General features: G+C 41.1%; 1 protein-coding gene across 1 annotated transcript; it reads left to right on the top strand.

Moving 5' to 3' along the window:
* The first annotated feature begins 303 nt into the window (after nt 1-303).
* Nucleotides 304-12,763, top strand: LOC131253815 (transcription factor IIIA-like). The gene is made up of 6 exons (XM_058254954.1): nt 304-689; nt 5,920-6,048; nt 10,192-10,474; nt 10,731-10,966; nt 11,471-11,614; nt 11,731-12,763. The coding sequence occupies exons 1-6, from the start codon at nt 528-530 to the stop codon at nt 11,920-11,922; spliced, it is 1,146 nt and encodes a 381-aa protein (XP_058110937.1). The 5' UTR covers nt 304-527; the 3' UTR covers nt 11,923-12,763.
* Nucleotides 12,764-13,055: the final 292 nt, after the last annotated feature.

Here is a 13,055-nt window from a genome sequence, read left to right as displayed (position 1 = left end):
CTTACTCCGGTGGTAGACTCTTAGGAGTTTCAACACCTGGTTGCGGGTTCAAGTACTGAAATCCCACTACGGCTTGAGTGTGTGGTGGTGTGTGCGTGCGTGTGTAAAAAATAAAAAATAAAATAAAATAAAATAATGTATGAGAAATTTCAACTCTAACAATAATAAAAGAGAGAGAGAGAGGAAAGATCTGTCTTTTAAAGAAAAAAAAATTTTAATTTTTAATTTTTTTGTTTTAAGCCCTTCCGACTGTTGGAAGATGAACTACACACTTTTTACAATGAAAATTTTCAAATTTTAGAATGAGATCCCTTCAACTTTAATATGAAACGTGACTTTTTCTCGTGTATGCAGTCTTATTACGTGCTGATATCCATCCAAACGGCCCTAATACCTGCAAACAGATTCCTACATAAGGACTGGCATCAAACGACCCCTAGGGGAAGCAACAATCCCTTACAAGTTACAATGCTTTCGCTGAAGAACCCTAAACCCTAGACGGACGATTTTCCCTTTTCCAAGGGATTATGGTATCAGATCCGATGGGAGAACGAGCGGAGAAAGGAGAAGGAGATGCATCTTCTTCGAAGCGCAAATCCAGAGATAGAAGGCGTTATTACTGCGATTTCTGTGGCATTTGCAGGTCTAAGAGATCTCTCATCACGGCCCACAGTCTCTCTCACCACAAGGTATTTTCTCAATTTCTAGGTTTTATTTTAATTACTATGATAGGAATCCGCCTCCTCAGACGCCCTATGTTTGTAAACGAACAGCGAACAAGAATGAAATGTGGTCCACTTTGAGAGGAACCAGCCCTCCAATCTTCTGAGAATAGAAGAGACTGATTGAAAAGTTGTTGTCCTTATTCACATCTAGGCATAGCCTTAAATAAAAAAGAAAATAACAAAATACAAAAGAAAATAACAACCACTTAGAACACGTGGAGTCTACCCTTGGACACGTGGACTCTAGCCCAAAGCAAAGCCCTTAAAACTAGCAAATGGTTATTGACTGAAACAACCAAAACAACCCAACGTACTGATTTGACTGAGTCATATCTGATACCAAATTTATAAGAATCCGCCTCCTCAGACGCCCTATGTTTGCAAACGAACAGCGAACAAGAATGAAATGTGGTCCACTTCGAGGGGAACCAGCCCTCTAATCTTCTGAGAATAGAAGAGACTAATTGAAAAGTTGTTGTCCTTATTCACATCTAGGCATAGCGTTAAATAAAAAAGAAAATAACAAAATACAAAAGAAAATAACAACCACTTAGAACACGTGGACTCTAGCCCAAAGCAAAGCCCTTAAAACTAACAAATGGTTATTGACTCAAACAACCCAAACAACCCAACGTACTGATTTGACTGAGTCATATCTGGCACGTAACAACCCTCCCCCCCTTAAGAACCAACCTTGTCCTCAAGGTTGAAGCTTGGAAACCGTTCTTTGATAGACAAGATGCTTTCCCATGTGGCGTCCTCAGGTGGAGAGTCATGCCACTGGATCAACAGCTCAGTCACTGCCTTGTTGTTTTTCTTTACCATTCGTCGATCTAGGATCCATTCTGGCACTTTAGGGAAGGAGTCCTCCAACAAAAAAATAGGCGGGGTCGTTTGTAACTGGATAGCTGGCCCTACCCTTTTCTTGAGTTGAGAAACATGGAAAATGGGATGAATCTTTGCACCTTGAGGTAGATCGAGCTTGTAAGCAACTGGACCGATGCGCTGTAAAATTTTATAAGGACCATAATATCGTGATGACAGCTTCATAGAACGACGTTGAGCTACAGAACTTTGACGATAGGGCTGTAACTTCAGATACACCCAATCCCCTTCATTAAACTCACGATTTGTTCGATAAGTATCAGCATATTTCTTTATATGATCTTGTGCCCTGATGAGATTGTCTTTAAGAATTCGTAGAACAACATCTCTTTGTTGCAATTCAACTTCTACAGCTTGTACCTTGGTCGTCCCTGGAATGTAGCTTAAGAGAGTGGGAGGAGATACTCCATAGACAACCTCAAATGGGGTCATCCGAGTGGCTGAATGGATGGATGTGTTATAAGACCATTCAGCCCATGGAAGCCAACGAGTCCACTCCTTAAGCTTATGACTGCAGAAACAACACAAATACCCTTCAAGGCATCTGTTTAGCACTTCTGATTGGCCATCAGTTTGAGGGTGATACGCTGAACTCATTCGTAGTCGGCTTCCTTGCAAACGGAATAACTCTTGCCAAAAGACACTAGTAAAGATTGGGTCACGATCACTGACTATTGACTGTGGCATTCCATGAAGTTGGAATATGTGGTTCACAAAGGCCTGCGCGACTGATTTAGCTGAGTAGGGGTGGCCAAGTGCTATAAAGTGAGCATATTTCGACAATCGATCAACAATCACAAAAATCACAGATTGGTCTTGTGAAAGAGGAAGGCCTTCAATGAAGTCCATGGCAATGTCGGTCCAAATCTGCTTGGGTATCGGCAAGGGCTGCATGAGACCCGCCGGTGATGTATTTTCATATATGTATTTTCTACTTGACACTTATCAAAATGTCTTTAAAGAACCACAGGGGTTGCCACCTCCTAGGTCCCATGACCATCAAATTTTGTTGGTTGATGGGGCTCGACCGATAAGTGTCAGACCTTACCGCTACCCACATTATCAAAAAGATGAAATTGAGCGGATGATACGTGAAATGCTAGTAACTGGTTTAATCCGACCCAGTACAAGCCCATACTCTTCGCCGGTCCTCTTGGTACGTAAGGCGGATTGTAGTTGGCGGTTATGCGTCGATTATCGTGCCCTTAATCAGGTGACCGTCAAAGACAAATACCCCATCCCAGTTGTGGACGAGCTAATTGATGAACTTCATGAATCTCCGGCGGGTCTCATGCAGCCCTTGCTGATACCCAAGCAGATTTGGACCGACATTGCCATGGACTTTATTGAAGGCCTTCCTCTTTCACAAGGCCAATCTGTGATTCTTGTGATTGTTGATCGATTGTCCAAATATGCTCACTTTATAGCACTTGGCCACCCCTACTAAGCTAAATCAGTCGCGCAGGCCTTTGTGAACCACATATTCAAACTTCATAGAATGCCACAGTCAATAGTCAGTGATCGTGACCCCAATCTTTACTAGTGCCTTTTGGCAAGAGTTATTCCGTTTGCAAGGAAGCCGACTGCGAATGAGTTCAGCGTATCACCCTCAAACTGATGGCCAATCAGAAGTGCTAAACAGATGCCTTGAAGGGTATTTGTGTTGTTTCTGCAGTCATAAGCCTAAGGAGTGGACTCGTTGGCTTCCATGGGCTGAATGGTCTTATAACACATTCATCCATTCAGCCACTCGGATGACCCCATTTGAGGTCATCTATGGAGTATCTCCTCCAACTCTCTTAAGCTACATTCCAGGGACAACCAAGGTATAAGCTGTAGAAGTTGAATTGCAACAAAGAGATGTTGTTCTACGAATTCTTAAAGACAATCTCATCAGGGCACAAGATCATATGAAGAAATATGCCGATACTCATCGAACAAATCGTGAGTTTAATGAAGGGGATTGGGTGTATCTGAAGTTACAGCCCTATCGTCAAAGTTCTGTAGCTCAACGTCGTTCTATGAAGCTGTCATCACGATATTATGGTCCTTATAAAATTCTACAGCGCATCGGTCCAGTTGCTTACAAGCTCGATCTACCTCAAGGTGCAAAGATTCATCCCATTTTCCATGTTTCTCAACTCAAGAAAAGGGTAGGGCCAGCTGTCCAGTTACAAACAGCCCCGCTTATTTTGTTGCTAGAGGACTCCTTCCCTAAAGTGCCAGAATGGATCCTAGATCGACGAATGGTAAAGAAAAACAACAAGGCGGTGACTGAGCTGTTGATCCAGTGGCATGACTCTCCACCTGAGGACGCCACATGGGAAAGCTTCATGTTTATCAAAGAACGGTTTCCAAGCTTCAACCTTGAGGACAAGGTTGGTTCTTAAGGGGGGGAGGGTTGTTGCGTGCCAGTTATGACTCAGTCAAATCAGTACGTTGGGTTGTTTTAGTCAATAACCATTTGCTAGTTTTAAGGGCTTTGCTTTAGGCTAGAGTCCACGTGTTCTAAGTGGTTGTTATTTTCTTTTGTATTTTGTTATTTTCTTTTTTATTTAAGGCTATGCCTAGATGTGAATAAGGACAACAACTTTTCAATCAGTCTCTTCTATTCTCAAAAGAATAGAGGGCTGGTTCCCCTCGAAGTGGACCACATTTCATTCTTGTTCGTTGTTCGTTTGCAAACATAGGGTGTCTGAGGAGGCGGATTCCTATCTATTTGGTATCAGATATGACTCAGTCAAATCAATACGTTGGGTTGTTTCAGTCAATAACCATTTGCTAGTTTTAAGGGCTTTGCTTTGGGCTAGAGTCCACGTGTCCAAGGGTAGACTCCACGTGTTCTAAGTGGTTGTTATTTTCTTTTGTATTTTGTTATTTTCTTTTTTATTTAAGGCTATGCCTAGATGTGAATAAGGACAACAACTTTTCAATCAGTCTCTTCTATTCTCAGAAGATTGGAGGGCTGGTTCCCCTCGAAGTGGACCACATTTCATTCTTGTTCGCTGTTCGTTTGCAAACATAGGGCGTCTGAGGAGGCGGATTCCTATCTATTTGGTATCAGATATGACTCAGTCAAATCAGTACGTTGGGTTGTTTCAGTCAATAACCATTTGCTAGTTTTAAGGGCTTTGCTTTGGGCTAGAGTCCACGTGTCCAAGGGTAGACTCCACGTGTTCTAAGTGGTTGTTATTTTCTTTTGTATTTTGTTATTTTCTTTTTTATTTAAGGCTATGCCTAGATGTGAATAAGGACAACAACTTTTCAATCAGTCTATTCTATTCTCAGAAGATTGGAGGGCCAGTTCCCCTCGAAGTGGACCACATTTCATTCTTGTTCGTTTGCAAACATAGGGCATCTGAGGAGGCGGATTCCCATCAATTTGGTATCAGAGCCAAGTTCCATGGCTGATTCAAGAAATTCCCCGGCTGACAGTGCTAACTTACAACAAACACTCTCTGAGATCATGCAACGACTATTTATTCTCGACAGCCGTTACGAAGAGATTTCCAATACTCTAAAGAAAGGGAAAGATCCGGCAACTAGCGGACCTGGTGACACCAGTGGATCCTCGCTCTCAGGACCCACAGGTTCCATTCAATCCAGAACCGTGAAGTTTAATTTTCCTACCTTCGACGGAGGTGACCCATCCGGATGGATTTACAGAGCAGAACAGTTCTTCGCCTATCACCACACACCGGCGGACGAGCAATTAACCATTGCCTCATTCCATTTGCAGGGGGATGCCTTGCAATGGTACCAATGGTATGAAAAATCGCAAGTCTACATGTCATGGCGGGAGTTCTTGTTAGCTTTGAACGAGCGTTTCGGACTAACCAGGTATGAAGATCATACTGGAGCTCTTGCCAAGCTTCGCCAAACTTCTTCATTGCGTGAATACCAAAAAGAATTCGAAAAGTTGGCTAATCGGACCGATGGGCTGACCGAATCATTTCTCATAAGTTGTTTTGTATGCGGCCTACGAGATGACATCCGCTTGGATGTCCAAATGTTTCGACCAGTTACCTTGACACAAGCCATAGCCTTGGCCCGACTCCAGGAAGAAAAGGTGGCTACGAGGCGCCGTTTGGGCCGCCCTGATTCTAGTAAGCCCTTAAAACTAGCAAATGGTTATTGACTGAAACAACCCAAACAACCCAACGTACTGATTTGACTGAGTCATATCTGGCACGTAACTTACTATTATTATCATTATTATTATTTTTAATTTTTTGCCGGTGAAAGATTTCGTAAACAAAGATTTCATTCGGTTTTGAATTTTAGTGCTTCTCCATCTCCTATGCTGCAGGTTCAGATAGAAGATAAAGAAATCAGCGACGGTGATGAGCAGACCTCGTCGCATACATGTGATGAGTGTGGTGCGAGTTTTCGGAAACCGGCCTATCTGAAGCAACATATGCAAAGCCATTCTCTTGAGGTGTTTTTTCTATGTCTTCTCTACAGTTTTTTATTAGAATTCTGAGATGTTTTATAATTTCTTTTTTCAATTTATTGAATAGTTTGTGCTTAGGAAGAATTTTTATTTTGTGTGTGTGTGTGTGTGTGTGTGTGTGTGTGTGTGTGTGTGTGTGTGTGAAAATGGATTTAGTAAAGCATCTGTTAGTTTCTGAGATGTGGGATATAACCTATATTTGTGGTTTGGAATGGAGCTGACTTACCCAGTTGGAATGGGTGATTCGTTGAAATCAGCTGGTTATATTTGGGCTATGATGATGGTAGGCTGGAATTACCATTTGTGCTGTTGAGTCGGTCGAGGTTATCGATTGTATGAGGCTTTTTTTTTTCCAACTTTATGGAGATTGGGTTCCCTGCCGTTGCAAGCAATGAAATAGATTGATGGATGGTTTGGATTGTCAAGTGGCATGGCTAAAATCACTAGAATTTGTTACATGAACTCATGCAAGACATCTGAGCTGCGTATCAGGCAGGACACGTTGAAGATGAATGTTGTGGATGACGACTCACCTTCTGGAATTGAATCATCAAGATTGGATGACCGAGTAATTAAGGAGATGAATTTGCACTAATCTTCACTAGAAGGAGAAGAAGAAGAAGAAGAAGAAGGAAAAAGCTATGTGTAGAGAGATAAATTCAAAACTAATACATGGGTTTTATGAGAACAAAAGATTGATGAAGAAAAAAAAAAAGCAACGAAGAAAATATGAGGATGATTTAGTTTTCTCTCTTAGGCTAAGTAATGCAGGAGCATTTTCACACCGGGCTCGAGTGGGGTGGCCTGTGGAATATGGGGCACACTCGGGGTGGGCAGCCTGTGTGAGATGCGTGACTCGTGTGAGGCGAGACCCATGTGATGTGAGGCCCACGAGGTGGTTCGGCCGAGGACCTAACACATGGGAAGTGAGGCCTACTCTATGAGATAAAGGGTTTGATTCACCATGCTCTATCAGTTCAAGCTTTTAGAGCTAGTGGTTAGTTGTCCCGCATCAAGTGGTATAAGAGTGGGAGATCTTGTGTTTGAGACTCCTCACCGGAGGTGATTAATATATGGGCATTTTGTATGAGGGGAGACCCATGTGATATGGGCTTGCCACGCTATTAGTAGGGTTGAAAGTCAGGCGGGTTCAACCCAACCGACCCGTGACCGACCTGACATTGGGTTTGGGCTCGGGCAGGATATATCGAGTTCGGTCTTGGGCAAGATATATCGAGTTCGGTCTCGGGCTTGGGCTATACAAACACCAACCCGATAAAACTTGGGTCGGGCTCGGGTTGAGGTCTCGGGTTGCTCGACCCAACCCGAACCTAAACCCGATCGATATATAAGTTACTTATAAATTATAATTGAGTGCGGATCGTCTATGTTGAAGGCACATGAAATTCCACTACCATCGGGTCTCATTGGTCCACGTCATTTCCGATGACTCAAGCTAACAAGATTTGTCGGATTTCTCTCTCCCAAATAGGTCGCATGCTACACAACATGACTTTTAAAGGAGTAGTTGTCCTATGTTTTAGCTTGTTTGTTTAGAAAAAATGAAGTTCTTTACGATAAATAACTACATGTATAATTGATAAAATCATAGGTACAAAAAATAAGATGTGTATTGAAATATAATAGACTAATGTAATAACGGAAATATTAGCATGTATCCACTTGACCAACCCGACCGAGGCTTGGGCTGAGTATTCCCAACCCAAGGTTGGGTTGGGTTGGGTTGAGGTATAGAAACCTTGGGTTGGGCTAGGATTGAGCACCAACCCGACCCAACCCACCCGACTTTCAGCCCTCTCTATTAGTTCGAGCTTTTAGAGTAAGTGGTTAGTTGTCCTGCGTTACTGAGCTCTTTTTGCTAAATGTTGGAGTCCTTGCAGTTGTATTTTTTTTTTTAAATAGTTGGTCGGGTTTTCATTTGAAAAGATTTTCAGTAACCTATCACTATCTAGTATGCATGGCCAATCAAGATTTGCCGAGGACGAGAAGGGAATGCACTATTTAATGACGATCAAGATTCACATTAGATGATGGGAGGGGATGTGGATAAGCTTGTGTGAATGCATGGCTGTGCATGTACAGACTATTGAATATCCTCGTCTATTAATGAGGTTCATGTGGGGTTCAAGCCTGTAGCTGAATGGTAGACTGTGTTTCAATGTTGAGGTCTTGGGTTCAAGCCCAGATTACCTATAAAAGAAAAAAAAATAATAATGAGGTTCATGTGACGGAGGCACTCTCACTCAACAGAGCACTTTGTTTGTTCAGCAGTTTCAATGGGGAAGTTGTAGCACAGGGGGGATTGTCCAATGTTATTGATTGGGTGGAAAAAGGTGATTTCTGAGGGAGTTGGTCTTTGCTTTCAACGAAATTAGTTCTTTCGCCTCTAGGCTAAACATTTCTTGCCCCTAGGCTTGGTTCACTCAAGTCGGAAGAGAGGCTGTTTCTGTTGCTGATGTGTTGGCTAAGGAGTGCGGGCAATCTCACTCTTTGCATCAGGAACTCATTTTAATAAAAATATCAATAATTGTTTTTTTAAAAAAGTTTATTTACGGGGGAGCCTTCGTTCTCCCAAAAGGAGATATTGGATTGTTTTTTTTTTTTTTTTGCAGATGTTCCAAGATTTGTTGTTGTGGGAATCCATGTAATGACATGAGCTTATGGTTTCATTTTTATAAGATTGAAGGGTTTTAAAATGAAAATGTACTGTAGTAGTTGTGTTTTATTTTATTTTATTTTTTGTTCTTGATAGTTTTGACCTCTGAAAACAGGTTTTTAGGGTTTCCGTTATCCCTTTTAATGAGTAGGTGTTCTTTTGAAATTTAAATTTCTACTGCCTTTATGTACCTATGGTCTGAAGACGAATAATCTTGCAGGTTTTTGGTTTTTTAAGTGATGAAATTCATGTAAGAAATGTGGATGTATAGCGTGAAGCATTGGATCCCATCTAAAGAACTCCAAAATGCTAAGGTCTTGAATGGACTAGTATCAGGGTGGGGGACCTCCTGTGAAGCTCCTTCAAGCTAGCCTCAGTCACGCTCCATGTTATTCTGTAAGGTTTGTTTATAACCATTCCGCAAATGCATTTCTATTCTTGTCACGTTACACATGAATTTGGTCTGGAGATATTGGCCATTGCATGCAAGCTTCGAACTTTTTTTTTTTTTTGAGAGAGAGAGATTAATTGAATTTATTAGGGCCAAAAGCCAAAAAGAACAGAATAACAACAACAAACAACAAGAGAGAGAAAAAACAAACACTCCTCAGGGACCCAACTTTCTGGAAAGAACTACCCAAACAAAGCCCCAAACAGAACAAACTCAGGGAACCCATTCCCTGTAGTTTTGTTGGAATTTGGTTAATCGTTCTTGATTTGTAGTTGTTGGATTCACTTATTTTTCTATCATAATGTGGTTGTTTTCTTCCTCTTTATTTTTGTTCCCAAGCTGACAAATCAGGTAGGATGTTTGCATGTCCTCTTTCTGTCCAGAAGCTGATAAGTTGTGTAGATTGGTTGCATCCCTGTTTTAGTCCTTGTAACCATGTTGTTTTGTTTTGTCTATGGAACTTGTATTTTCTGTAGCCTGTTAGAAATTAGAGTTCTGTCAACGACAAGAAAAAACATGTTTCTGAGGTTTCCCTTTGTAGATCTATCAAAGTTATTTCCTAAGAGATTATTCTGGCTGATTTTGTCAAGATTGGGCTTGTTTTATTTATTACCTAGATACTTGAATAGGTGTATCATGTTGGGTTATGATAAACATTTGGCAATCTCTTCGATGGCCTGAGCTGATAGTTTCCTTCTCTGTTTGAATAGCTCATTTTCCTTCTTCTTATGAAGAGAAGTTGTGTAGTTTATCCAAAAAGAGAAGAGCAAGGAAGCCTGTTTTTCAATTTCTATGTTTTACTTTACCAGGATTGGTTCATTTAAAGACATGGCCACTTGCTTTGTAGAAACATTTGAAGCCTATTTGTGCCATACAGCCCATACTTCTGTTTCCTGTTCTCATTTTCTCAGTATCTGTCCATTTAAAGACATGGTCACTTGATATATTTTAAACAAGCTGTGTATCTTGAAATTGGCCATCCTTTTCCTACTTGTTGTAGAGGCCTTTCGCTTGCCCAGTGGATGATTGCCATTCTAGCTATAGACGGAAAGATCATTTGACTCGGCACTTGCTCCAGCACCAAGGGAAACTCTTCACATGCCCCGTAGAGAACTGCAACCATAGGTTTGCTTTTCAGGGAAATATGACACGGCATGTGAAGGAACTGCACGATGATGAGTCTCCTGCCAGTGAAGGCCAAAAGCAGCACATTTGCCAGGAGTTTGGATGTGGAAAGGCATTTAACTATGCATCACAGCTGAGGAAGCATGAGGATTCTCATGGTAAGTATTTATGGCAGTCCATTTGTTGAACTTCTCATCCTTAGATGCATTTGTACGTTTGGTGCCCATGACATTGCCTGCCTTCTGTCCCTGCATATTTTTTCCAACTTCACCCTTGCTTTTAACTATCCTTTGGTGCCCATGGCAGTGATTTTCATTAATTAGTTTAATGCCTTTAACTTTTTCTTCCCCTTCAATTTTATCTTTTATATGAATGAATTTTTGTGTAAACTCTGCTAATTTTCCCCTATCACAGTTAAACTGGATTCTGTTGAAGCTGTCTGCCTTGAGCCAGGCTGCATGAAAACCTTCTCAAATGCCAAATGTCTCAAGGCTCACCTCCTGTCCTGCCACCGTTATATTCCTTGTGAAGTCTGCGGGACCCAACAACTGAAGAAAAACATCAAGCGGCATCTATGCATCCACGATAATCAAGGAGTTGCTGAAAGGATCAAGTGCAGTTATGAAGGCTGCCTCCACACATTTTCAACTGTATGAATCTGCTAACATCCTTGTAGAAATATTTCTGGCTTGATGAAAAAATGAATATTATTCTCATGGGTCAAGGATATGATGATGATGAAAGAAAAAAAGAGGTTTATTTGGTGGTTGGGCTATAATTCTCTGAAGCAAGGTCATGGCTCTTAACCCATATTGTTGTGGACAACTACACCATAGTTCTGTTACCACTTGCTCATCCAACACTGCCCTTTATATCCTCTGACAAACCCATTAGAGGCTGATCAATGTCCTTCTTTCTTCAAAAAACTGACAGTGGAGTAAATTTTATTCACAGTGCAAGCTGGAAACCCCATGGGTACAGTTTCCAGAGAGCTGCATATAACCCCAATATTAGAATTTCATACTATATATATATAATGACAATTCCACTAGTGATGTAATAGCATATTATCATTTATGCAGTTCTTGTTTCCTAACTGGCCGTCCACTATCGCTTTTCTTTTTTTCTTTTTCCTTTTTAAATTTATTTTGCAGAGATCAAATCTCAAGCAGCATGTAAAAGCTGTCCACCTTGAGCTCAGACCATTTAAGTGTCGTGTCTCAGGATGTGGGGAGTATTTCTCCTACCGGCGTGTAAGAGATAATCATGAGAAATCTGGTGCCCATGTTTATATTGAGGTGATTTGTCTATGTGCTACTTGGAATGGAGTTCAAGCTCTTAATTTATGGTTATCTTTTCCATTTTAGGCATTTTTCATTGCAGTGTGATTGATGGTTGCATGTTTTGATTGCAGGGGGACTTTGAAGAATCTGATGAGCAATTTTGCTCAAGACCTAGGGGTGGGCGTGAAAGAAAGTCTGTGACAGTGGAGACTCTGCTGCGAAAGAGGGTTGTTCCTCCAGGTCAGGATTCCGTATTGGATGATGCATCAAAATACCTGAGTTGGTTGCTTTCTGAGAATCAAGAGCCAGTTGCAGATGTTTGAACACCCATTAGAGTTGAGGACATCTAATTATGTATCATATCAACCTCATCTTGTGCATCAGATTATCTGTATGTTACACATCTGGTGTCCATATATATGCACTACAGATTTCACATTCTATATAAAGTAGAAATCCATTCATGTCCTGTGAAACTCCCAAATCTCGTCTTTCTCATCTGAAGAATGATGTTGCCCTCAAGTCTCCTGATGCATTGGGTCATGTATGGTGTCCTGATTTGATCAAGCACATGCTGTTGATGTGATGTACCCAACTGTACAAGGGGGATATGCTGTGAAGATCTGATTGGAAGATCCAAACCCTTATTAGTGGCATGCAATTGGAGGTAAAAGAATGCAGCTATGGTAGTGAATGAAGGTTTAAAAAGTGGATGTTGAGGATTTATCTGGTAGTCAATTTACTAGGACAAGTTTCAAAGCTAACTTGAGCTAAAACTGAAATGAAAGACAAAAGAAGGGAATTGAAATTGAAAATACAAAGACCATGTTGAATTGGAAAATTGGATGGCAAGGCTGCTGCGTCACCGACGATTTCGGGCTGTCCCGTGAAAATGCTCCAGAACTCTGCAAATTTTCATTGAATTCTATGGCTGCCTGGTTTTGGGCTGCTGATGTGGTGACCTAGTCAGAGATTGTTGTTTCATGAAATGGATGGAAGTCCAAGTGAATCCTATCTTTCTTTTTCTTTTTCCTTCTCTGTTCACAGCATTTTTAAAGAGTGTGAAATTGTTCCAGTATTGTACAGGGTTTGGAAAGCTTGGATAGGTCGGAATTTGGATCATTCATTATTTTACTTGATTAGACGGATGGTTAGATTGCTTGATCTGTGTGATTTTAGAGATATGTTCCATCGACAATGAGTCCCAGGATGGTTTGGAATCTTTGGATGACCATACATTAGTACCACGGGGGAATTTGGGGAGTTATTTCATTTGAACATGGTCTGTTGTATTTCTATTCTTAACTGTCCATCAGCGAGACAACAATTCACTTTGTTTCATTGAGAAGATTTTTTGGCATATGCATGGCCATCAACGATGGGACACCAAATACTAGCAATCTTGATTACTGAACCACTAGCCAACTTTTTAGAAGTAATTGAAGGGAGATGATAA

Source organism: Magnolia sinica, chromosome 1 (genome assembly GCF_029962835.1).
Source record: "Magnolia sinica isolate HGM2019 chromosome 1, MsV1, whole genome shotgun sequence".
Lineage (NCBI taxonomy): Eukaryota > Viridiplantae > Streptophyta > Magnoliopsida > Magnoliales > Magnoliaceae > Magnolia > Magnolia sinica.
This window is presented reverse-complemented; position numbering and strand designations above follow the sequence as displayed.

Bases quoted from the DNA above. Each gene is read 5' to 3' on its own strand.
- LOC131253815 (XM_058254954.1), top strand. From the start codon at position 528: ATGGTATCAGATCCGATGGGAGAACGAGCGGAGAAAGGAGAAGGAGAT. The intron at 690-5,919 runs GTATTTTCTCAA...CCTATGCTGCAG, and splicing joins ACAGTCTCTCTCACCACAAG to GTTCAGATAGAAGATAAAGA. The intron at 10,475-10,730 runs GTAAGTATTTAT...CCCCTATCACAG, and splicing joins GAAGCATGAGGATTCTCATG to TTAAACTGGATTCTGTTGAA.